The sequence below is a fragment of the Festucalex cinctus genome, chromosome 2 (genome assembly GCF_051991245.1).
Source record: "Festucalex cinctus isolate MCC-2025b chromosome 2, RoL_Fcin_1.0, whole genome shotgun sequence".
NCBI lineage: Eukaryota > Metazoa > Chordata > Actinopteri > Syngnathiformes > Syngnathidae > Festucalex > Festucalex cinctus.
Genome location: NC_135412.1, coordinates 2907501 through 2932562, shown reverse-complemented (window position 1 = coordinate 2932562; position 25062 = coordinate 2907501). Strand labels below are relative to the sequence as shown.

Below are 25062 nucleotides of genomic sequence, written 5' to 3'. Positions count from 1 at the left end.
ACTTGCATAATTTAAAATGAAAAAAAAAATACCCCAATATTTTGATTAGAACATTTTGAATGTCATATGAAAAACATGTAATAAACGGTTGACTTTAATGCATGTACTATTGTTTATTGCTCAAACACAACCTGCGCTACCTTAAAAGTAACCATGTTCTGTCAGATAAAGGATCATCTGCAGTCAAAATTAATAATGTACTTAATCCGTATTAATTCATGCAATTTTTTTGTGGTTAATTATTGAGTTTATGCTTTAACTTTGGCAGCCCTAAAATAGTCATGTTGAATGGATTTGGAAATTATGAAATGTACTTTAAGTATTGGAAGTAAAAGTAATCCCAGAAAGTAAAGTTTTTTGTTTTTGTTTTTAAGTTTACTTCCGTGATTTGCAGCGACTAAAAAAAATAAATAAAATAAAATAAATAAATCTGCTTGTTGGCTAATGAGCGGTTATAGTCTAGTCTGTGCATCACATGACGCTGGTGGCTGCTGACCTCAAGACAGATGAACTGTAGTAAAGTGAAAGTTGCAGGAAATATACAGTAAATAAGGTGAAGTACAGAAAAGTTACAATTCTTCTTACATACAATAATTACAGCAAGTTTGTACTCTGTTATTAAAAGACTGTTTGGTTGTGTGCGTTGATGAGACAAGGACACTGTAGGGGGACAACAAACGCTTTTAATAAGAAAAAGAACTAATAACCCGGTAAAAACTAGTGAGTCTACAGTGACAGTGTATTGAGTTGAAAGCAGAGTATTATTATTCAGCAGCTATGGGGTCACCACACATCACTACTAAGTCTAGGAACAACATGGCTGCTGGCTGACATGGTGGCTTCCGGCAAGACGCGCAAGGTTATAGGCACTAGACTCTGGAACATGCAATATGGCGGCTGCTGCTTACTGTGGTCCCACTCGGTCTGACAAAAAGCCAGCTCAGGGTCTTGCGGCACCCAAAAGCCGCAAGCGCAGAGGTGAGGTTGGGTCAACGTCAGGCGGCCCACAACCCAGTGAGAAGACTCCCCAGCGAGGTGCACTTTTCCAATGTTATCACTTCCAAGCCGTCACAAGATTAGAACGCCAAGATGGAAACGTAAAAATACTGCACGAGCGCATCCGTTCCAACTGGGAGGTTGAGAACGTGTTTGGATGTTTGGCCATTGTGATGCATAATCTGTCATTTGTGGCGCCTTTAGGCCAAACAAAGAAATTGGGAAAAATCTGAGATCACGCATTGATGACACTCTTGTTTACTTGTTGGATGGGAAGCTTCATCACGTCTAACGTCAAGTGTCATGTCAGTCCATGACATACTGTACATGCATGGCAATAGTATCCACTATCCACAAATAAACGTCATCTTATTGTATTATCTTATCAGACCTTTCTTACATTTTCTCAACCGTTCCAATTCAGAAGTAGACAAACACAAACTAAATCTTTTACAGATTTGTCAGCACGGAAGAAAGATATAGGCAACCATTTTCTCAAGTAGCTACTGTACGGTTTCTGTTTCAAATAAAAGTGTCTCCTGTGCTGTGTGACCAATGACAACACATCCGATATATCCTGACGGAACATAAGGACTAGAGTGTGAGTGAAAACAGACAGGAAAAGCTGCTAGCGCTGTCACTAGTTTATCTTTTATCACCGCAAGGCGCTAGGAAGACAAAACTATAGAAAAATCTGTGGCCACTCTTACCGTCTGAACAGTTTGTGAGTCCTGCTAAGTTATGGAAAGTTGCCCCCGCCCACAACTACAAGTAAAACTTGTGATTTGTGTATTTCAAGGAATCAGTAGATCTCTCGCTTGAAATATTCAAAAAGGTTCAGAATGGTGAAGTTGTAGAATTTCCTTATAGAGGTTGTCTTATTTTGGCCAAACAGTAAAATGGAATAAGATTACGATGACCAGACGTCGCGTTTTGACCGGGACATTCCTATTTGAGCTTTGGGTCCCGTGTCCCAGTGGAGTTCGCCAACCTAATTGCTTTGTCCCAATATTACACAGGTCCTGTCCTGTCATCGCATTTTTTTCTGCCATGTATATGTCAATCACATAGTTGCCATAGCGATTCTACGATAAACCCATTAAAAGAGAATTTAACTGTTAAATTCCTTCCTATTTACTTCCAAATTCACCTTTGCAATCTCATTGACATCTGCATCTAATCAGGAGCAGGCATTGACAAGAACGAGAACTGCATCTGCTTTCGCATCTAAGAATCATGGGAAATGTAGTCCTAGTCTCTACTGCTGTCGCCATTCGTCAGACAATACAAACCAAGTTTATTAGCGGTATATTTCCAATGCTAGAAAACGTGACCGGTGTGAAGTAATCGGCACAGCCAGCTTCCAATAGCTGTCAGGAGAGACGAAAAAAGTTTTTTTTTTTTTATAATGGTGAGCGCATTGATTATTTAGCAGTGTTGAACTGTCCACCAAGATAGCATTTGGCTATCTGACGATGATTGACTAACAATTACATTTGGTGAAATTTATTGTATATTTTAGCGAAAGTTTTACGTCCCGATTTTTTTAAATCTGGTCACCCTCAATAAAATGTAGGCCTACCTCGCCTCCCAAATCTATGGAGCCCTTCTGGTGCCAAGGTATGAAAACGTCTTTATTTTCCCTTCTAATCTATACCCACAGTTTAGTAATCTGTAACCACAGTTTACTAATCAGTTCCCACAGTTTACTAATCTGCTCCCACAGTTTAGCAATCTGTTCCCAAAGTTTACTAATCTGTTCCCAGTATACTAATCCGTACCCACAGTTTACTAATCTGTACCCACAGTTTAGCACGTCAGTAAAAAATGAAGAACACTCGAAAATATAGATAAAAGTTTGATTCATTTGAAACTGTGCAGAGTGAAACAAGCGAGAAACTCCATGCCGTTTTGATTTTGTGGAAATGAGAGCAGGTTAAAGCCAGTGTGTTGTTTTTTTGTTTTTGTTTTTTTTGTGTTTTTATTAAACTGTAGGCAAAGAGGAAACCAGCGTCTTCACCAATGCAAAACTGCGAAAACACTGCCATCTTCAGGCCAGAAAATGAAATTGCAGTTTAGGTTTTATAACACAGTGTTACATCCGCATCCCTTACCGCTGGTGTCCACCAGCACACTGTCAAATTGTGACATTTGTCTTAGCTCGCGCAACAAAGATAGCTACTAATGCTAATACTGTATGTAACGTGTAGTGCACACAAGCCGTGAAGCACTTTGGCTCTCGCTATTGAGCCTCCACTATATTAGATCGGCAAACTCTACACAGTATTCAGTGTAGCTTCCACAAGTGCTTCATCGTCTGCCAAGAGAAATTGGTAAAATTTGATGTGAGGATTAGTTATGTATTCTACATCTACAACGATATCTTTTGGATGTCTCAAAACGCTGGTTCCCTTGTTGCCTACAATTTTAAAAAAACAAAACACTAATTTTAACCTACTCATTTCCACAAAATCAAAATGGCATGGATTTTCCCGCCTGTCTCAAACTCCACACTACCCCAGTTTTCAAAGAAATCAAACTTGTATCTATATATTTGAGTTGTTCTTCGTTTCTTATTGACATGCTAAACTGTACAGTGTAAACTGTACAGTGTGTTTAACTGTGGGTACAGATTACTAAACTGTGGGAACAGAAAACTAAAATGTGGGAAAAGATTAGTAAACTATTGGAAAAGAAAGAAGACTGTGGGTATAGATTGCTAAACTGTGGGAACAGAATGCTAAACTATGGGTACAGATTACTAAACTGTGGGAACAGAAAACTAAAATGTGGGAAAAGATTAGTAAACTATGGGAAAAGAAAGAAGACTGTGGGTATAGATTGCTAAACTGTGGGAACAGAATGCTAAACTGTGGTAACAGAATGCTAAACTATGGGAACAGATTGCTAAACTGTGGGAACAGATTAATAAACTGGGTACAGATTGCTAAACTGTGGGAACAGATTAGTAAACTGGGTACAGATTACTAAACTGTGGGTACAGATTGATAAACTGTGGGAATAGATTAGTAAACTGTGGGTACAGATTACTAAACTGTGGGCACAAATTAGTAAAGTTGGGAACAGATTACGAACCTGTGGGTACAGATTTAAAAAAATAAATAAAAATAAAAATCATATCCTGGCACCAGAGGGGCTCCGTACAAATCTTCCATCAGCTGTTCCACAACATTCAAAACGAAGAGGAGTGATCAGAACCAAGGTTAAGAAGAAGCTGCACTCTAAGTGGAGTCGCTTTGAAAAAACATGTGCTTCCTCTGGAAACACAACCAAGATGGAAGAACGACTTGTGTAAACTGAATAGGGAGTCAGTTTGAAAGTCACTCTAGAAGATTCCAGTCATGGACAGTGCAAGTATTCAAGTGCTTGAAATCAAATGTTTGGACTAATTGTAGAACTGTTGGCTATGAGTATGGGACACTGGAAGAGGCGTCAAATTAAGTAAATTGGGAGTTTTTGAAGAAGCCATTCACTGAAATAGGGAATGTCAGTCAGCAGCTCAGTCACGTGCTAGGGAGCCTCAGTCAATTACATTGAAATTTAAAGCTGTAGAGACGAAACAAACGTTCAAAATACAAAATAAAATAAACAGGTTATATTCCGGAAGCGACATTTTGTCGGAGACAATGTGTACTTAGCCGTTTGTTTTCAGTTCCAAACTGCCCCCCCTCCCTCCCACCTAAATGAGCGGGACACAACAGCTGCCTTTTGATTATGTACACACACACACACACACACACTCACGCACACACTTTAAATCTATATTTTCCTTTTTTTCCTAAAAAAATGACACCATCTTTCTCCTCAGTCATCGGTCAGTGCTAGCTTAGCGCTCATTTCATTGACAAAAAAGTGAAAGGGCCGTTCCGCGGAACAACAGTGCACAAAGATGGAGGAAGAGCCCTCACTGGTACCACCTCAGTCCACAACAACGGTGCAAAGCACTTACTATCACACCCACCGATCAGCTGACTCTTTCGCTGACTGCAGTCCGAGACTCCACGGTTTCCTCTCGGCTGGGACAGGGAACGGCAGATGGGGGTACTATGTCTCTGAGCTCCCTGCCCTCGCCCACCGCCTCCGAATCCACCCGTAGCCGAGCCCTGCCTTCTGCCCCGGACACGAGGCCGACACCGTCTTCCGACCCTGTTCTTCCGGGAGCATCGGTGCGCATTGAGCTGGGAGGCCTCGCAGTGCTGTTTGAACCCCCAGTTGTCTCTCTGCTTTCTGAGACCAGTCCTGTTTCGCCTCGTGTTTCGGTTCTGGGACCCACCTCCACGCTGCGAGCGGAAGGTGTGGTGCTCAGGTCTTGAGGCTGCTCGCTCTGCTGAGCAGAGACCAGGTTGGGTCTAATGGCCACGTGGAGGGAGAGTTGTTGGAGTGGGAGTTGTTGCGTGTGGGGCCTTGGCATCTGTGGTTGAATCTGCGGAAAATGGAGTGGCGCTTGAGCCTGTGGGGGTCTGGACTGTGAGGGAGAGTGTCTGCTTTGAATGTGAAGTTGGTGTTGCAAAGGGGGGCTTATCTGTGTCTGTGTGGACGTGCTGTACAAGAATTGGGTTTGGGCAGGTGGCCTGGACTGGTGTTGTAGATGGGTTTGGGCCGTGGTTCTAGGCTGAATTTGCGACTCAGCTGCGTGTTGGGTTCTGGTCTGATTTTGGAATTGAGGACGTGGTCGAGTCTCTAAGAGGGGTCTGGATTGACTTTGAGGTTGGAGTGTTTCTGGGGACTGGGCTTGTGGATGAGGACTCCTTGTCTGAGGGGGCTGGACCTGCGAGAGCGATGGAGGTGGAGCATGCTGAACTGCAAGATGAGTTTTCAGCTGGACTGTGGTTGGTGTTTTTTGTTGCCGTGGTTGAGGAGGGGGATGCCTGATGGGGGAGGATTGAGTAATTGAAAGTTGAGAAGGCGCTTGGCTCTGACCTGGATACGAAGTCTGCAGAGCTAACAGGGGGCAGGGTTGAGGTGAGGAGTGTGACAGGGGAGGTGGTTTGGGGTCAGTGGATTGGGATTCAGTGTGCAGCTCAGTTTTGGGTCGGGACTGGCTGGAGGGTCCAGATGCTGGATGAGGATGATCCAAAGGGGAGCTCTGTTGGTGGCGATGATGATGGCGATGATGGTGATGGTGGTGGTGATGATGATGTTTGTGTGGTGAGCGCTCCTTCCTTTTGTGGCTTTTGGAAGGACTCGTGCTACTGCTACTGCTGCTACTCCTTCCTCCTTTTCCTCCCTTTTCATCGTCTTCGCCCACTTCCTCCTCTCGACTTTCTGTTGTTCCACTCTTCTCCTTGTGCTTCCTCCCTTTGTGCATTTTATGTCCATGTGAGTGACTTTCTTGGGAAGTAGAAGTCTGCCTCTGGGATTGGGACTGGCTCTCCAAAGAGGAAAGGTGAACCTGGGAAGTTTGTGTTGGTTCCTTCGGACCGGCCTCTCCCTCAGAAGGTGGCATCCTTCCAGGAGGTTCTGTGGTGCTAGGTCCTGGAGTCGGAACTTTCTCCCTCTCTTCAATTGTCTCTCTCGTTTTGCGTTTTTTGATTGGCAGGGCTGTTTCCTGGACAACGGGTTTGCTGGAAGACTCCTTGGTGGCTCTGCGCTTGGCCTCGGCGGCCATGATGGCGGCAGCGGCGTAGCCCCCTGCTGCCGACGTACTGGAGGTTGGTGCTGACAAGGAAGATGCCGTGGCAGCTGTCGCTGCTGCTGAAGCTGAGGCTGGTTTCCTGCCGCGTTTTTTGGGTGTGGTCTGCAGGGGGGCAGCAGGAAGATCCTGTTCTGATTTCCTCTTCCTGCCCGGACGAGACTTGACTGACGGCAGGGCAGGAGATGACACCTGAAAGGGAGTCACCAACGCCCACAAGTAACACCATTTCTTTTGAATAACACATTCCAACACTAACATGCTATTAATATCCTCGACGATATGCAGCGTTCCTGAGAACGCCACACCGTCGCACCTTTGACGTGGTGGGTGTGGTCTCGCTGGTGGCCTCCGCCTTGCTGTATGGCATCTTGACCAACAGTTTTCCCGGAGATTTCTCAACCACGCGCTTCATGGCCACACCCTCCGTAGTCTGACGCATCTTCCCACTGCCTAAACATAGAGCACACACACGTCATGTTCGCTCCATGCATACATTGAATATTGTACACCACCACCATTTTATACCTTTGGGCCTTCCACGGCCTCTACCAGTTGGTTTGACCACTTTTGGTGTCTTGGGAGGTTTCTTCTCACGGCGGGAGGGGCTTCCACGTCCAGTCACGGTGAAGTCAAAATCGTTGGGGTCAGTCGTGGTGTCACCGACCTTCTGGAAGTAAGCGATGAGCTCCACCTTGGACCGGAAGGCCTTTCCCTCCGAGCTTTGCCACAAAAGAAAAGCTCATGGCTCATGCACACATTAACAGGACGGGCACAACGTGTTTTCACTACAGTGCATCGTACTTGATCAGGTAGACGTCAAACTTCCCTGCAGAGCGTCCGGACTTCCTCTGTTTGAGCTTGCGGGTCCAGCCTACAGGCAGCGAGGGGTCGTTGTACAGCGGTCCGCGATCTCGGATGATGGAGCGCCGCTGCCTGAGGGATCCCGCAGACTCGCTACCAGGCGGCGCTTGCGAGGGCCCCGCCACCGGCTCTGGTGGCTACCAGAGAGGCGCCGACATTAAACATACTTCACAACCACATTTCATTATAAAATTAGTGTTGGCTTCGCCTTCACTCACCGAGGTTTGTGACTCCACCCCTGACGGGGGTAAGGGCTCCTGAGAGACGGCCACCTGTCCAACATGGCGCCGTTCTTTGCGAGCCTTCTTAGTCGTACCGTGTGACCGTTCTCTCTCCTCCTCGCCCTCTGGTGCCGCCTCTCTGTTGAAGAAAGATGACATCATTATTGACATCATTGATGACGTGCCTCAAATAGATGAGTTAGGGAATTCGACTTGAACATGTGATGCGACTTAAAACAGTGACAAGAACTGCTTCATGGTTTTCTCTTCACTAATCTATGCTCCTTTATTTTCCTTCTCTGAAGACACGGTTTTCAAGTGTATCTTCAAGATAGCAAAAAACATGATAAATATACAGTGGTCGAGTGATCTCAATCTAACCACTTTTTGCTTTTGTGGCGACACCTATTCCAAAAGGGGCAGACTCAACATGGCTGTTTAAGAGTGAATGAAAAAATAATAATACAGAGGGAGCGACGTCACATTCAAAGCTGCGTCAGCATACTCGTCCTAGTCTAGCCCATTATCAAAGCTGCACTTTTTACAACTTTTACATGACAAATGATTTTTACACATTCATTGCCAGACCAGAAAAAAAATGCATCATTTGATGTCTTTTTCCGTCAATGGCAGTGAATGAGTTAACATGAAAAAAACTGCAAATATATACATTTAAACGACTCAAAATTAGTAATATTAATCTTTTATTTTTATTATCATGCTGATGTTGTAATTGTGGAGTGTAATAATTGAAATTGCATTTGAATTTGGATTAATTGAGCAGCCGTAGTTTAGTGTCCATAATGTTTGTTGAATTTAAAACTTAAAATGTAACTAATAAAATACTAATAAAACTAATAAACAATTGTCCAAATCCTCTGATTTCAGCCTCTCAACAGTAATTATTCCGATTTCTGTAGTCATTCATGAAAGCAGATTATCTTTCTTGTTTAATCAAAGTATGCCATTATATAGCAGCTGTCTGTGAGCGAGTGACATAAAAGTATGCGTGTGGAGTGGGAGTCATCAACAGCATGTTTTTGGCCAATAGCTTCATTTGTTGTGGCTTGTTCCTTTGAGAGATGTTTCATGGGATTCAAGTTACTTATTTGTTTTGATTGCATGGATCTGCCTTTGACTCCTTCATGTCAATGGGCACTAATTTCCTGCAAGCATGTGGAACATGTTTCCTCAGGTTTTTTGTTCAGGGCATAATGTGCATGTGATGTCATTGACGGCCCCGGAAAGTCATACATATGTCTGCGCTACCTGTAGAATTAACCGGGGCGGCCATTCGCTTTGTTGATCGTTTACTACAGTACTTGTGCGACTATGCTTGCTTTCGCTTGCGTCAGCAACAACCCCCAAACTCTGCCTTTGTTTGGTTTTGACGTAAATTTGACACCGCCTCAGTTAATCATAATAAAGTACCACCATAATTAATGCTGTTTACTTGTAACACTGTTACTCGCATTATTGCTTAACTGTCACGCAAGTGTAAAAAGAAGTTTAAGCATTGTTCACAGAAAAAAAAAGTGAAAACAAACAATACATAACGAAATTTGTAGCGTACCTACGGCACCACCATCTGTCACATGCACACCCCACTTACTTCCTGTTTCTTCACCCATACATGCATGTGGCTTTTATGGATATCTAGAATTTAAGAACATGCAACAACTTACAAACCTTCAATAATCGTCATAATGACTGAACTAATGCAGATATCCACCCAGTCCCTTACAACACATATATTTTTTTTTATTTATATGCATTGTTGTTAATTTAATGTCAATACTAAACATAGTCCATCTGCGACAAAACAACAAAAACGCACAAACATAATGCCTTTGTCCTGTCAATGCTGTAATTTCCTGTATATAATATCTTGTCTTCTCACCTTCCTGTCGTAAGAGCAAAAGGTTGGTCCTTCTTTTGGAATAAGTGTTGCAAAAAAATGCAAAGCACTCCAATCTGTTGACTGGCTTGCTAAACTGAGCTCGAGCGCTGACATCATCATATAGTGGCAGTTTGAACTCTCATTTTGTGTGACTTCAACCGTGTTTTGTGGTTGAATTCTCAATTGCATTACATCACAGGGGTTCAACTATACTGCTGTGTTTTTTGGTGAGACCCCTGTGACTGGCCCTAACACCCCCTGGCTGGGGGTCCCAGTACTATGGTTTGAGGTGAGGATGATGATGATGATGATGATGATGAAGAAGCAGCCACAAGAAGTGAGCTGGTGAGGAAAGTAGGCCAGTCAGAGAGGTCAATTCACTGACTTTTAACAGCTTGACGTGTTCACCCTAAACTGTGATGATGTTTCTGCGGAGTTTAAGGGAGGACAACATGAGGAGCATGTGATGCCTGGCTCAGCAACACCTGGGCGAAGGATGCTGACTGGAGGGATTAGGGGCATATTAACGGGAAGTACACAGGCTCGTAAATAATAATACACACTCACTACCATGAAAACACTCAGTGTTGACTAAATGACTAGCTAGCAGCCTGATAGACACCTGCGTGCTAATGCCACTGTCAGCCCGAGGCTGGAAGGCGGCAGGCGGGCATGGCATCGCCGTCCCGCGGGCCGACCTCCAGGCGTACGGGAACGTCTGCTACACTCCGGGGTAGAGTGACGCGGGAAGCGGGCTGAGCAAACGGACGAGCTCGAACGGCAGCTAAAGTAGAGACGGAGCTGGAAGTTGGTGACGTATTCCACTTAAGCTCGCTCCGCCGAGAAAGGCCGGTGTAAAATAAACGCACTTCGAAGTGAAATTAAAAAAAGACGACAAAAAGATGGCGTAGGCGGCCAAGACAGCAACGCTTTACCAGATGATGAAATATAAAAAAAAAAAAAAAATAGCTTACGTACATTCTCTCTTCCTCGCTTTCCACGGCAGCCATTTTTATTTAAATAAATAATTTTATATTAAAAAAAAAAAAAAAAAGAGCCTCCAAACATCTCTGTTGCACCCCGCCCCCTCTAACTCCTTTCCAACCACCGTCACTAGCCAACATCGCGAGATGTGCACGAGTGGCGAAGGCCTGCTGAGATCTCGCGAGATGTTGAGGCAGAGTCAACTGGAATAGTGAGCGATACTTTCACTATCCGGAATAACGGCGTCATTGGAAAAAAGAGAGAAAAAAAACTAAATAATAATAATTACATTATAAAAACAAAAATGTGGTCCTTTATGGGTAATTATTATTAAAGTTTGTATAGTATATCATTGTTGATACCCACTAATTTTATATTTCAACGTATTTAGAAACAACAAATTAAACAGTATGCAGATGCAGTTGGTGTAATTTTCTCTCGGGGAATTTTTATTGTTGTTATCCATCCACCCATTATCCAAACTGCTTATCCTGACGATATTGTTGTTGTTTTTGTTGTTGTTGTTGTTGTTGTTGTTATTATGATTATTATTATTATTATTATTATTATTATTATTATTATTATTATTATTATTATTATTATTATTATTATTATTATTATTATTATTGTTATTATTATTATTATCGTCATCATGATCAGTCACACAGTGACGAGTATTGGAGCATGTCAACATCATTAACATTATTCAAAAATAATGTAAATATATTTTCAGCTAAATTATTACATGACATTCAAATTATAAAAGGCATTTGTACCTTTTAAATTTACTCTTGCTGACATTTTCAAGACTCTTAAAGTGATTAAAATAAGCACAGAAACATTATAACAAAAACAAACTGTCAGTACAACAACAGTAACAATAGTGCGCCCCACCTTGGTCTTATCATTTTCATTTTCACTGGAGAGCCTGCGTGGGTCTTCTCCGGGTACTCCGGTCTCCTCCCACATTCCAAAGACATGCATGGCAGGTTAATTGGGTGCTCTCAATTGTCCCTAGGTGTGCTTATGAGTGTGGATGGTTGTTCGCCTCTGTATGCCCTGCAATTGGCTGGCAACCAGTTGAGGGTGTACCCCGCCTACTGCCCGAAGCCGGCTGGGATGGGCTCCAGGACCCCCGCGAACTTTGTGATGAGTAAGTGGTTTTAAGAAAATGGATGGGTGGATAATAATAAACTTTGCTACTATAAAGGTGCTTGGATACAAACATACTAACAAATTGTGGCACAAAAATTTAACAATGATAGTGATACTGCTACTACTACTAGTAGTAATAGTAGTAGTAGTAGTAGTAGTAGTAGTAGTAGTAGTAGTAGTAGTAATAAGTACTAGTAGTAGTAGTAAAAATTGAACCTGAGACACGCTAAGAAGCTTTTATTTTGGCAGATCACATACCGGAAGTGGCTCTTGTTGAGGCAGTTTTAGTAAACACACTGGTGAACACCATGTCCGGAAGCAACCCAGCAGAACTTCTGTCGCTCCTCGAATCTGACGAGTTGGTCCTATTCAGTACCAATGAGTCCGGGTGATCCAGGTCCGGATGTTAGCGGCTCTGTTGGTGCGGCCCGGTGCCGTGTTGTTAGGTTGTTAGCTTGTTAGCATTTTAGCTCTCCCTTGTCAGTCAGTAAACTTTTCATTCAGAGTTGAAGTTTCCTTCAGAAAATGTCCCAAAGAGACATCAGAAGTTACTTCTTGCACAGCGTACCAGCGAGTGTCCACTGGGAGTTTTGCCGGGTCATGGATGGACTGTCAGACCTGGACTGGACCCGCTTTGGTGAGACAGAACCCGACATGAAACTGGACGGGGAATGTCTGTATTCATTAGTGTGCCAACGAAAAGTCGTAATTAGTGCTGAATTAGTGAATTCGTGCTGAACCGGCTGTTAAGTCACTTTTTGTTCAGAACCACTACGACAGATTTCATCTGATTCTGAGACATTATTTTACCGACTAATTAACTTTTATTGACAAAGCGAACTTTTTCTTTTATCGTTTTATGGTCCAGTGTTTAAATCAGGGTTCCCCCACTTTTGAAACTGAGAGCTACTTCTGGGGTACTGACTAATACAGCTACCACTTTGACACGCATGCTTCTGAAAAGACAAATTTGCTCAAAATTACTTCTGTCTTTATCGATAGGGGCCTGATCGATTTGCATTGTTTGAAGCCGATATCAAAACCACTTTTGGCAGAAAAAAAAACACTTAAAAAAAATATATGATGCAAAAATTATTTTCTCCTCATTCCTTTTTCGATTTGTGTCACTTTTCGCGATTAAGATTTATTAAGATTTATTCTGCCTCGAATGACAGGTCCATAGAATGTCCTTATAAAAAAAAAAAATATATATATATATATATATATATATATATATATATATATATATATATATATTCATATACATTTATGCGAATTTTACCCTACTTAGGTGTGTGTGACAATCATTGGCACTTTCAAGATTCACCTGTTTCCTGGGTTTGGTCATGTGATGTTCGCAAGGTTGAGCAATGATTAGTCGTTAACCGGAGTTTGTGAACTCACAAATACCGCCAGAATTCATCATGCAAGAAGAAGCTTACTAAAGTGCTGGTCAGTGTGTGAATGACGTTTCGCTCCCTCTCGCTACTGGTCAATGCTGCGGAACCAAACGGACGACGACGTAGTTTTCTCACATTGTGTGACAAGACGAGCAAAAATTCTGACATGCTAGACTTTCGTCATGAACCGTCCCAGACAACAGGCGATGAAGGTGACACATTACACGGGCGACGCTATGTCAAGACAACTCAAAATCGTTTACGACATGTCTGTGACACGTCTGTCGGGCCAAAATCGGGCTATTTTCTTGTAGTCTGACCAACGTATAACTGGTGTCATTTTTAGTCAACAGCAAGAAGAGGCAAAATGGCCGCCTCCCTAAGATGGGTAAAAAAAAACGTGTTGATTTTTCTGCTTTAATTCATATTCCTTCAATGCAATATTAATCAGAATGCCATGTTTAGACAAGTGCCGGCGCATACAATGTATTCTTGTGCAGAACATTTTTGGGTTGACCTCCTATTTAACATTGCTGACAGTAAATTATTAATCCTGTGAGTTAAATGAAGGACTAAAGGGTATGCATGAGTATTCGTAATGGCCTACTACACTACTTTTACCCATTTTGGAATTAACTTTCTCTCTCAGCCTCAGAGGTCCTTGGAGATCAAGTCAGCGTGCGATTGGCTAAGAAGAATGAGATGCGGACAGACTATGTGATGTGGCATTGGGGCAACAGGAACGGACTCGTTGGTGAGCTGCTGGACCTGTTGGAGCATCACCAGCTTCTCCATCCGAGAGACGTGATCCTTCGCTGTGCGTCTTCGGACCTCTGACCTCCGAACTCGTCACATGATCATTGCTAAATGTAATTTTGTCTGCATAGGGGCGTCGTCTTTGAAGACTTCTCCACTTGCTCCTCCTCCTGTTCGTCTCTCTAGTTTTGATCCTCCTGCCAAATCAGTGGTGGTTCCTCCCCCAAAGGCAACACACGTAATCAGCACTACAGGTAGTACCGCATACAACCATTGTCATGCACTTTAATCAACCGACTGAACTCACCATTGGACTTTACTACGGTTATAGACTTATAAACTAGGGCTGCACGATTAATCTAAATCTAACCGACATCGAGGTTTGACCAAGTGCAATAACCTAATCGCAAAACAGTGCGGTTTTAGATGGTTTTTCTTTTTTTTCCCCCTTTGGTGTTTGAGTGATAGCTGCGTTAGCCAATCACAATTGCCGATGCGCGAGTCTTAATGGCGCTGGCCAATCAGCGTTGTTGGCGTTAGTCTGCGCTCCGGTGCCTTCGTTCTGTACAAGCGCAACCATAACGAGGGCGCTGTGACTGCCGTGCACCGAAGTGGATTTAATGGAAGAAGGGACTCCTGCCGCTACAAAGGAGGTGACAGAGAGAGCAACTTGTGCCAAAGAAGGGCGGTACGTCTGTTATTTGGACGTATTTCGGATTCAACAAAAATGACGTGGACCCAGAGAAAAAAAAATAATAATTGGGATGTTATTTTCCATTCTATGTCATTATTCTGGATATGTAACTATATTATAATCTCACCATAGCCTGAGCCTCAATGTATTGTTTTTATTGGCAAATTATTTGGTTTAGAAGCATAATGTAGGTCAAAGCTCCCCAAAAGGACGTCTCCGCCTCGTACTTTTAATCAAATAGTGTGACATTATAGTAATGCATTGTTAAAATATTGATCAAATTACTTGTCTGAATCTAAATTGACTCACAATTGTAGTGTTTTCATGCATTTTAATGTGTAAAATACAAAAATCGCAAATCAAATTGCAATCGCAATATTGGTCTGAAAAATTGCAAAAATCGTTTTTGCCAAAATCGTGCAGCCCGATTATGAACTAAGCAAAAACAGAATCAAACGTCATCGAAACATGACACCAATGAAGAAAATTGAACTTAGAGGCAAGAAGAGAGAGTATAACTCTTCATTAGTCCTGAAACATATTTACAGCAGCAAAACAGACCAGAGCAGCACACAAAAATCCACAAGTGATCTTTGTGCATATCTACAAGTACATCATTAGCCAATGAGCAGCAATGGATGAATACATGAATAAAATGCTGTTGAGTAGAATAAGAATTTGTGTACCCCATACCATGAATAACAACAACGACAAAAAGTTAATAATTACAATTATAAACAATGTTTATAATCGTCTATAATGGCCCTCCTATTCTATTAGGACTTTTTCATGTGTAATTGAACCTCCGCCCCTCAATTTAACATGAGCTAGGGTTACACGAGCCTTTTTAGTCATTCCGAAGAATGATGATGAAGATGAAGATCTGTGGTCACCTATTTGCATGTCATGTTATCCGATTCCAATCTGCCGTTTACATGCTCCGCTCATTTAATCAGATCATCCCCGCGGCAGCCGTCAGATGCGCAGATATCGATCACGTCATTTCTCAAGATGGAGTTCATGCATCATTTTGCGCAGTAGTTGTGATAGTTTAACACTTTAATTAGAGCAACATCTTGATTAAAAAAATAAAGTTCGAAATACTTTATAACAAGTTCTCCCCTTGTAGACGAGTGCTTGGCAAGATGCCGCCATTTTAATGTGCGGAAACGACGATGTCATGATGCATTTACATCAAGACAAAGCATGCGCATACAGGATTCAGCCTGGCTATTCCGATTGAGCCGTTTACATGATGCCCGTTCGGATTGACAAAACAAATATACCACTCCTGTGATTTCATATGAAATTCTATTCGGATTTAGCCTTTTCATTCCGATTGAGGTGTTTCTATGGAGTGTTTTCATTTGGCCTTTCGGATTCATTCTAATTGGAAGTGGAACCTTGCTATAGTTATTGGCAGCAAGATGGTGCCAAAGCAGGACCTTAATTTTAGACGGGACTGTGGTGCCATCTTGTGGTATCCTAGGATGTTTCATAAAGCGCTCAAAACAGCCAGTATCTGACTTTCCAGCAAATATTGGAGGATATGTTCCAAAAGAAAATGTGCAAATAGGTGAATTAGGGAGTATATGTGGGGAACACTGGACAAACAAGTGGATGTAAACTGCAAGAATAATCAGTGTTATTGGTCAGATGAAGGGGCACGTAATATACTTTTGAACCGAGTAAATATGTGGAGGAACTCAATGTGTGTTTGCATTGTTAATTAAGTGCCTCAATATTAAGTGTTATTAGAGATTGTAGGTTATTTATATGCATTGCTGTAATGTACAAAAGTACAATATCATGTTTTTTTGTGTGTTTTTTTTGTATGCGCTCAATTTTTTTTTACAATATGGTGACCATTTTTTGTATCGCCAACCTCCCCACAATATCGTGATAATTATCGTATCGTGACCATGATAATATATCGTATCGTGATATTTGGATATCGTTACATCCCAAGTATATACACATATTGTGTGTGCGGGCTGTTTTTGGTTGTAAAGTCAGAAAAACGTGCGCGACTGAAGAACCTGCAGAGTGCACTGATGTGAAAATGGATATGTTGATTATGTTCCTCAGTCGGTGGAGGAGGAGGAGGAGGAGGAGGAGGAGGAGGAGGAGGAGCACTACCGCGCCCCGCCCCACCCCCCTCAAGTTTGCATTCTGGTCAACCTCGAACCCTCCAGGTTAATTACCATTCATCAATAACTAATAATGACCACAGACGGCTCATGTCACAAATCACTCAATCCTCTAGGGCCCCCCATTGGTGGCGTCTGGCGATGCTGGCTATGGGGTAATATGCTGGCCCTATGAAGAGGTGCATGCTGGGACGAAGGGGTTCTCGCCAACCCTGCAGGTTGGTGAGGGGGGCTTTGGAGTCGTGTACAGAGCGTCCTTAAGGAACACTGATTGTGCAGTCAAGAGACTCAAACAGGTAAGTAAATCACACACAAAATACACATGAGGGTGGAGCCAAAGAATGTTATGCGTGGATCTGGTTGGTCAGTTGGTAGGAGATGACGATGACGATCCTCCTTTCTTGTCATCTACATATTAGTGAACGCACACTGTTGGTGGCACTCACTGGAGCAGGGGGAGCAGTTGCTTAAGCTCCCAAGGAGCAGTTCAGGGTATTTGTGTCTTGCTCAAGGACACTGCAGCCGCGTGCCTGGGATGGATAGTCTTGAACTTGACGATCTTAACCACGGGCCCACGGCTGCTTCTCCACATGACCCAAAAAACAAACAAACTCCAAATCATTTGAACATCCCCTGCAAACCATTTTTTGGGGGGGGTTTTGCATTCAAAAAGAGCAGTGACGCAAATAACGTTTTTGGAAAGCATGTATTAACCTGGAAAGCATGTATTAACCAGACGCAACCTCGATCCCGGAATCATGACAGCAATGCGTGCCATTTGCAGCACAACATCCACGGCAGATCACGCAGAGAGAGAGAGAGAGAGAGAGAGAGAGAGAGAGAGAGAGAGAGAGAATTGTCTATGTTTGTTTTAGGACAACATAACGTAACCCGGGCTGATCAGCAATGGCGGGGAGGCATTTTACGATCATTTTTACGTGCCAGATGCATACTGTACGCACACGCCAACCTCTGAAAATATATATTTTTTAAACGAATCGCACCAATAATTTGCTCTGCTTTGTACAGCTTAATGGCGCTCTAAACGCTTACTCTCGGTCAATTTACCTTAAATAATATGATCAAATAACTGGAAGATGCCAACACAGAATCTCATTGACAGGACTGCATGCAGGACTTGAACATGCTAAAGGAGAGCTTCAACACTGAAGTGGAAAAACTCTCAAAGTGAGTGTCCTCAAGAGTGCATACGCTGGAAACTCATGTAAAAAGCATGTGCCTTGTTGTGTTACTATGCAATATTTGTCATTCTGTTCTGTGGCTGACTAGGTTCAGACACCCGAACATAGTGGACCTGCTTGGATTTTGTCAAGGACCAAGTGTTTGTCTCATCTATAGCTACATGGAAAACCAATCCCTGGAAGATCAATTGCAAAGCGTAATACGCGCACGCACACACAAGCACACGCGCACGCACGCACACACAAATGACTGCGTGTGTGTGTTTAGGTGTCTTTTGCTCTCACTTGGCGTCTGAGGGTCCGCATTGTCCATGAAGCATCAGCAGCGTTGCAGTACCTTCACTCTCCTCCAGATGGAAACAACTCTGTAATCCATGGCGATGTGAAAAGGTAACGTGAGTCTAACTGTTGGGAATACAGTATTCCAGTTGTAACTGACAATCACAAAGTCCAATAGTAAAATCTTTGCACTCAAACATAAATTGGAAAAACATGGCCAACAACCATGGCCATTTTGTAACTCAAAGTTGGATTTTAATCTCTTCAGTGACATTGGCCCAACATCTTTTTTTGTATTGAATTTGGTTGACTCTTCCAACTTTTTTTTTTTTTTTTTTTTTTTGTCCACTAAAAAAAAAAAAAAATGATGAGTTGAGATCATTTTTATTAGGTATTCATTCTTTCCATATCCAGAATAGCCTCAAAAATAGACATAAATATGCCTTATTTAATCTTTTAGTTTATCTCCTCTTTGGAAATATTTCACAATACAGTTATTGTGTTATTCTGCTATCATCATCATAACACTGGTATTGTGTGATAATTGATAACCACAAATGTCCATCTTTTTTTATTGTTGTATGCGGTACATCTTATTAGTTTATATAATTACAAAAAAACTATTATTACTAATAGTAATATCATAAATTTATTAAATATGAGGTTTATGCACAATTAAGCAGTATGTATAAAAACACAAAACTGTTTTCATTGGTCATTTTGATATGGACTAACAAACGTACTTTGAAAATACTAAGATTTACATCCTGTTTCAAGGCTGAAATTGACATAAACTGGACAGCCGTCCTATCAATATTTAACAATTAAATATTGGCTGACACGATCGCTATTGTACTGTATGACAAAACGAAACAGAACTGTAATCAGTAGTAGGAATTGTTTTTTTGTTGTTGTTTTTTTTAATTTATTTTTTATTTTTTTAATTTGTTTTATATTTTTTATTTTATTTTATTTTTTTAATTTTTTTTTGCAGTTCAAACATCCTTTTGGACCGCCACCTGGTGGCGAAGCTCGCCGACTTCGGCTTGGCTCGCTTTGTGTCTCCAAACCCATCAAGCTCACTCGCATCCAAGACCACCACAGTGGGTCAAAAGTCCAAGGTGAGAGGAACGCTGGCATACCTGCCGGAAGAGTACTTGAGGAATGGACAGCCGGGGACGCAGGTGGACGTCTACAGTTTTGGTGTGGTGAGTCCCTAAAATACCTAATGTTTAGATCAGAGATGGGCAACTTAAATGCTAGAGGGGGGGCCAAAAGTTCAAAATTGATTCCCAGATACAGAGAATTAGAATAAATGTGAAAGGTACCCATCCCTTCATAGGTTCATGCACTTCCTAACCAGATGTATGACAAAAATACCATTTTAGATATGGACAAAATATCTGAATATGTGTAAAATATGCGCTCTTAATATATTTCATTTTTTTAGAATACATTTCTTAATGCATGTATAAAAGATCTGCTATCCTAACCCAACAACAAAGTGTTTGAAGCAGAAGACTAAATAACTACATACTATGATTTGTTTTGGTTTTTCCAGTGCAATTAAACTTGCATTAAAAAAATTACCAATCAAGAGTGGCACAAAACTGCTGAACAGCAAAACAACATTATCAATGCAAGAACTCATATTGAACATTTGTTCGTAAAAATCAACTCACTCATTTTTTATTTTTTTTTATTTTTTATTATTGCAATACTGTGTGCCCTGACTAGCTTCCAAATCTGCAAACAAATGATTACGCCTACTCATATTGCAGTATAGACCCCGTTCCAGCCTACGTCATCAATAATGCCATAAAGGTTGCAGCAAAAAACCCATAGGCATGTCGTGTGTGGCAGGTGTTGATTTGTCGTTTAGCGTAAGATTTTGTCGTCTGATTCAAACAATATTGTATAGCTGTCGTGTGTACGGGTGTGTGAATCGGAGTTACAAAGGAGTGAATTTTTCTCAAATCCAAGAGAAAACAGATCAAAATTTGCAGATTTAGTGACACACCAACATATGACGTAGTTATTTCTTAAAAATGCATTATGGAGCATCAAAAATGACAAACACTCAACCCTCAAGTCAGTCTTGGCAAAGCTAACGAGTTTGACAGAAAAGCTCAAAGTGCAGTACTAAATTTCCACAGCAGATAGACGGTTGAGGTTAGTATTTGAATTTTTAATTTTCCACGTTCAATAATCAAACTATACTGTAAGTGTGATGTCGTAAGATGGCACACAAAGCCGCTAGGGCAATAGTTTAACAACAAGAAAGAAAGAAGGCGTTTCGAGGTTGAAAATCTGTGTGGGCGGAGTCAAACGTTTATGTCCACCCCATAAGGGTGTCACGATTTCGATTTTTTATCGAAATCGATCGAAATTACGTCACGATTTCGAGCATCGAAATAGAAGAGAGGACACACGATTCGATGCCCCCCCCCCCCGCGCCCGCCGCCACCGCCGCCACCGCCACCTCCCAGGAAAGCAAATGAGACGCAGCCATTCAGCTACTAGCTAACGGCACTTGTTAGCTGACTTCTCCTGCAGTCATGATGGCAAGCGCGGACAGACACAGCAATGGTGCTTCAAGCCGCTCCCGCTTCTCTCGTCACCAGTTTGGAAACATTTTGCGTTCCCGGTGAGTTATGTCGACAACGTTCACGTTGTCGATAAAAAGACCACAGTTGCAAGATATGCTATGTGCGCGTACTGTACTCGGCCACGGTGTTACGCCCGGCTCGTCAAGGGGAAGGGAAGTAACACAATAACAGAAAATATAGAGTAGATAAACACGGGTCGACTTTAACATCTGAGTAGTTTTAATTGAAATTTCAGGCAGGGGTTTGACAAGGGAGTGAAAGTGGAAGGTGAACAAATAATAACCGCATTTGACAGAACTGACAGAACGGAGGAGAAACAACAATAACCAATAGGGGTATAATACACGGATACACAATAGCGTCGCGCTGGCACAGTCGTCCAATCGGAGTGTCGCGCTGGCACAGTCGTCCAATCGGAGTGTCGCGCTGGCACAGTCCTCCAATCAGAGTGTCGCGCTGGCGCATTCAAACTGAAGTACCATTATACGGGCACCAGCCGACACAAACACACACATACATACTAGGGGAGCGGAGCCGGCGGCGGGCCCGAGCCGCCAGCCGTCACAACGGGAAACACGACAAACATGACGGGACATTTACGCAGGCATCACAAAGATTTAGATTTATCAAATTCAACTAGAAGTGGGAAAACAACGGTCCAACCAACTATTTCATCCTCATTTACAGTGAAACTTCCACACACTTCAGCTCGCGCGAAACGCCAGATCCATAGGTCTATTTATAGCAGCAGACCTGCAGCCTTGGAAAACGCTGGATTCAAACATTTAATTAGTGTACTTGAACCACGCTACAGTATGCCCAGCAACTGTAAATGTTGGGATATAGTTTGTTCAGGCTGTATTTGTTCCATGACTTTGGATACAATATATTTTTTGTTGTTGTTGCACATTGCACATTATTTTAAGAGGAACGCACAGCACACTGTTGTAACCAAAAACAGTCAATAGATGGCAGGCACCCACTGTGACTTTTTGTTTTTGTTTTTTTATTTTTTATTTTACACTTCAGTAAGAACAAGACGGTTAACTTTATATTGTAAATAAATTCTTTGAATTTGATCATTCCTGCCTAATGTCAATTATCATATATTACATAAATTTACACAAAAATAATATGGAAATTGCATCACCTATATGTAGCCGATCTTTTGAAATAAGATTTACTGTACAATGAATAGAACCAATGATCATAGACTAGCCTTAGCCTACAGAAGCATATGCCTCTGTGTTATAAAGTGGGGGAGCGGAAAAAAAAAAAAAAAAAAAAAAATCGAAAAAAAAATCGAATCGTGACCCCAAAATCGAAATTTAAATCGAATCGTGGAGTTGGCGAATCGTGACACCCCTACCACCCCATGTGGCGGCACGCCTCGAACTGTACTCTGCATCCAGGGCTTACTCATCCTTTCTGCTACAGTGCTGGGCTCTCAACCCGATTATCTCATCTTTGTGTGTAAACAGGAAAGTGGTCTATAGGGCAGGATAAGACCCGGCGTAAGCGCAACGAGTCATGGGATTTTTTTTTAGATGTTTACCCTTCGCTTTTTCTTGGAGAATAAAAACCTGCTGTATGTTGATCAGCGTTTTCTGAAAAAAAATTGTGGTTTGGGGGAAAAAAAATGCCCCAAAATGTTTCATTTAAAAAAAAAAAAAAATGATTTTTTTCCCCATGTTTTTTTCTTTTGGGGAAAATTAATCAAAGGGCCACTCGGAGTGTGGTCAGGGGCCGTATGAGGTTCACGGGCCGCCACTAGCCCATTCCTGCTTTAAATGGATAAGAATTTGTAGTGCAATGGGGGCAGGATGCAAAAATGCAAGAATCTGACAAGGTGAACATGGTGACTAAACATTGTGTGTGTGTGCGTGTGCATTACAGGTGTTATTAGAGGTGCTGACTGGTCGGCGAGCCCTGGAAGAAGACAAGAAGCTAGGAGATATTTACCTGGTTTGAACTCTTACTCCCACACAAACGCTCACATGTGCGAGTGTTCACACACTCATAAACGTTCTCATGGTTCTGCAGAAGGATGTAATCCAGGAGATTCAGGAGGACCTGACGGATTCTTACACAGCGGCCTGGAGCAAACAGCTAGACCAACGGCTGGTCACAGGTCAGTGTTTTTCCATTAAGGCTGTCCTCCGGTCTCACAGACACTCTCCTGACATGGCTTGTGGCATCTGCAGGGAGCGCCACGGAGCTGGCCGGGAGCATGCCGATGGTGACGCTGGCCTGCAGCTGTCTAAACAGGAATTGGAAGAAGAGACCCACTATGACTGAGGTTTTTTGTTTTTTTTTAATTGTTTGATTTATGATGATTAATGATGATAACGAGAGCTATGCACAGCTTGAGCGGGAGCTTGCAACGTCGGGCACGTTGGTGTACTGGCATTGGTGGTCCATTAAAAACAAATAGAAATGCCATTAACCCATTAAGGCCTGAGGTACCTGGCAAAACATGCCTCAAAAACTTATGGGTAACTTTAGAGCCACCCTCGAAAAAAATTAATTCGTCGATGGTCGGGTGAGCAGAGATTACTATTACTAATTTACTAGCGATGGCTATTCTCGTTTGTCGCCGTGGGAACTGTGCACAGTCAATTAATATTTAGCGACGGGGGGACGGGGGGTGGCCAATGACCCAACTTTGGACCGGCCATCGGTCACCTCCCGTCGCTAAAGAATACACACGAAATTCCTGATTGGAATCCATGCGGCATAATGCTGCGAGCTGCAATCCCCCAAGTCCCCTCTTCCTCTGCTCCAGCCTTCAACTGCTTTCCCGGTGGGTACAATCAAGGCTTCTTGACTATCACTGCCTCCAGCAGAAGTCTCATAATTACCTTGAAAGCAGGCCAGGGTTGCCAGGCACTGTGTCAAATATTTCCCACAATGTAAACTGTTTTTACTTTGCTGTTTAATCGGGAGATTAGCGGGAGAAATGACTGATCGTGAGGCATGAGGAAGATAGGGCAGTGGCAAGCGGTGACCTTTTCGAGTGTACATGCTGGACTGAGAAAAATGCGAGCGGCCGTAAGGGCGCGAGCTGAAAAATTTTGGTTATTTTTATTGTTAATTTTAATATTACATATTATTTAATTATTTAATACCACTGTGTAGATATAAAATTAAACGGTAAATATTCAGGACTGACACAGGTTGACGCGCACACAAACTTTAATTAATATAACCAGCACCGTGGTGAGTGAAATGACACAATCACATGCCCACGTATTTGCCAATACGTTGGAATATACAGTATTCGGAACTGGCTCGTGTGTGCCCTGCGATTGGCTGGCAACCAGTCAAGGGTGTACCCGCCTACTGCCCAAAGCCAGCTGAGATAGGCTCCAGCATCCCCCACGACCCATGTGAGGAATAAGCGGTCAAGAAAATGGATAGATGGATGGATGGAAGTGGCTCTTTGGAGTTCTGTTTGTGATGCGGCCAGGTTCTGGACATGATGGAGTTTATGTAAAGGTGCAATTTTTATGTAAAATTGCCACATTAGAGATGTAACATTTATCCACCCGTCTTAGTGCCTTTCACACATAACCCAGCAAAGCGTGACATTTCCACCGTGTGTTTTCCACGCAGAACTCTGCAAACAGATAATTAGAATATGTCAGTGCCAGCACCTAATGTGGCGCTGGGCATGTATTCCTGACATTGACTTTTACCTCTTTCAGGTGTTTAACAAACTTCAGCACATCAATGACCTGGTGAAGAGCGACCTTAACCAGGGAAAACACAATGAGGATCATAGAGCTCTTCACTCCTCTGACTCCAGTGTGGGGGTTGTGACCCAGCAGCTGTCCAAATTGGGACCCCTAGAGGACACCTACCAGCTACCTATAGGCTCACTCCCGACTCCTTCCCCCTTCTCTTCCTTTCATTCTTCCGTACCTACTCCCCCACTCCCTGCTCACTACTCCTCTCTACCACCTCGCCCATCCTCCCGCCCTTCTCCCTCCTCCTTCTCTTCCCTCCCTCCTTTCACGTCCTCTCTCCATGCTTCTTCCTCGTTTGAGGGTCCGTGTGAAACAGATGAAAGTAGAGGTTTCTCCCAATATGACCTTTCTGCTGGGAGCCAGTTTAACTCCACAGTGTTATCCGCACCTACCAGAGACCAGTACCAAAATCGAACTGGGCCCACAAAGTCCCAGTGCAGGGAGCCTTCT

The 25062-nt window shown here is 42.6% G+C and overlaps 2 protein-coding genes across 3 annotated transcripts in view; one reads left to right on the top strand and one right to left on the bottom strand.

The window, feature by feature from the left end:
* Nucleotides 1-665: 665 nt before the first annotated feature.
* On the bottom strand, nt 666-10742 carry mecp2 (methyl CpG binding protein 2). Its single transcript, XM_077512174.1, has 6 exons — nt 10613-10742; nt 7732-7873; nt 7454-7650; nt 7178-7371; nt 6966-7102; nt 666-6841 (listed from the first exon to the last, which is right to left on the bottom strand). Exons 1-6 carry the CDS (start codon nt 10642-10644, stop codon nt 4982-4984), a joined length of 2562 nt encoding a protein of 853 aa, XP_077368300.1. The 5' UTR covers nt 10645-10742; the 3' UTR covers nt 666-4981.
* irak1 (interleukin-1 receptor-associated kinase 1) overlaps nt 10102-25062 on the top strand; it is a 15871-nt gene continuing 910 nt past the window's right edge. The window contains exons 1-13 of one of the 2 annotated variants that reach the window (XM_077512176.1): nt 10102-10441; nt 13823-13990; nt 14061-14183; nt 16712-16818; nt 16890-17069; nt 17897-17961; nt 18064-18172; nt 18244-18365; nt 19249-19462; nt 22760-22828; nt 22907-22994; nt 23068-23162; nt 24571-25062. The exon at nt 24571-25062 is cut by the window's right edge and continues 145 nt beyond it. In XM_077512176.1, the coding sequence (XP_077368302.1) occupies nt 13876-13990; nt 14061-14183; nt 16712-16818; nt 16890-17069; nt 17897-17961; nt 18064-18172; nt 18244-18365; nt 19249-19462; nt 22760-22828; nt 22907-22994; nt 23068-23162; nt 24571-25062 (1779 nt within the window). In that variant the 5' untranslated portion in view covers nt 10102-10441; nt 13823-13875. Of the gene's footprint in view, nt 10442-11429; nt 12411-13822; nt 13991-14060; nt 14184-16711; nt 16819-16889; nt 17070-17896; nt 17962-18063; nt 18173-18243; nt 18366-19248; nt 19463-22759; nt 22829-22906; nt 22995-23067; nt 23163-24570 lie in introns of those variants that run through there. The other variant, XM_077512175.1, reaches the window with a different exon arrangement.

Bases quoted from the DNA above. Each gene is read 5' to 3' on its own strand.
- mecp2 (XM_077512174.1), bottom strand. From the start codon at position 10,644: ATGGCTGCCGTGGAAAGCGAGGAAGAGAGAAT. The intron at 7,651-7,731 runs GTGAGTGAAGGC...CCTCTCTGGTAG, and splicing joins GGGTGGAGTCACAAACCTCG to CCACCAGAGCCGGTGGCGGG. The intron at 7,372-7,453 runs GTACGATGCACT...TTTGTGGCAAAG, and splicing joins TTTGACGTCTACCTGATCAA to CTCGGAGGGAAAGGCCTTCC.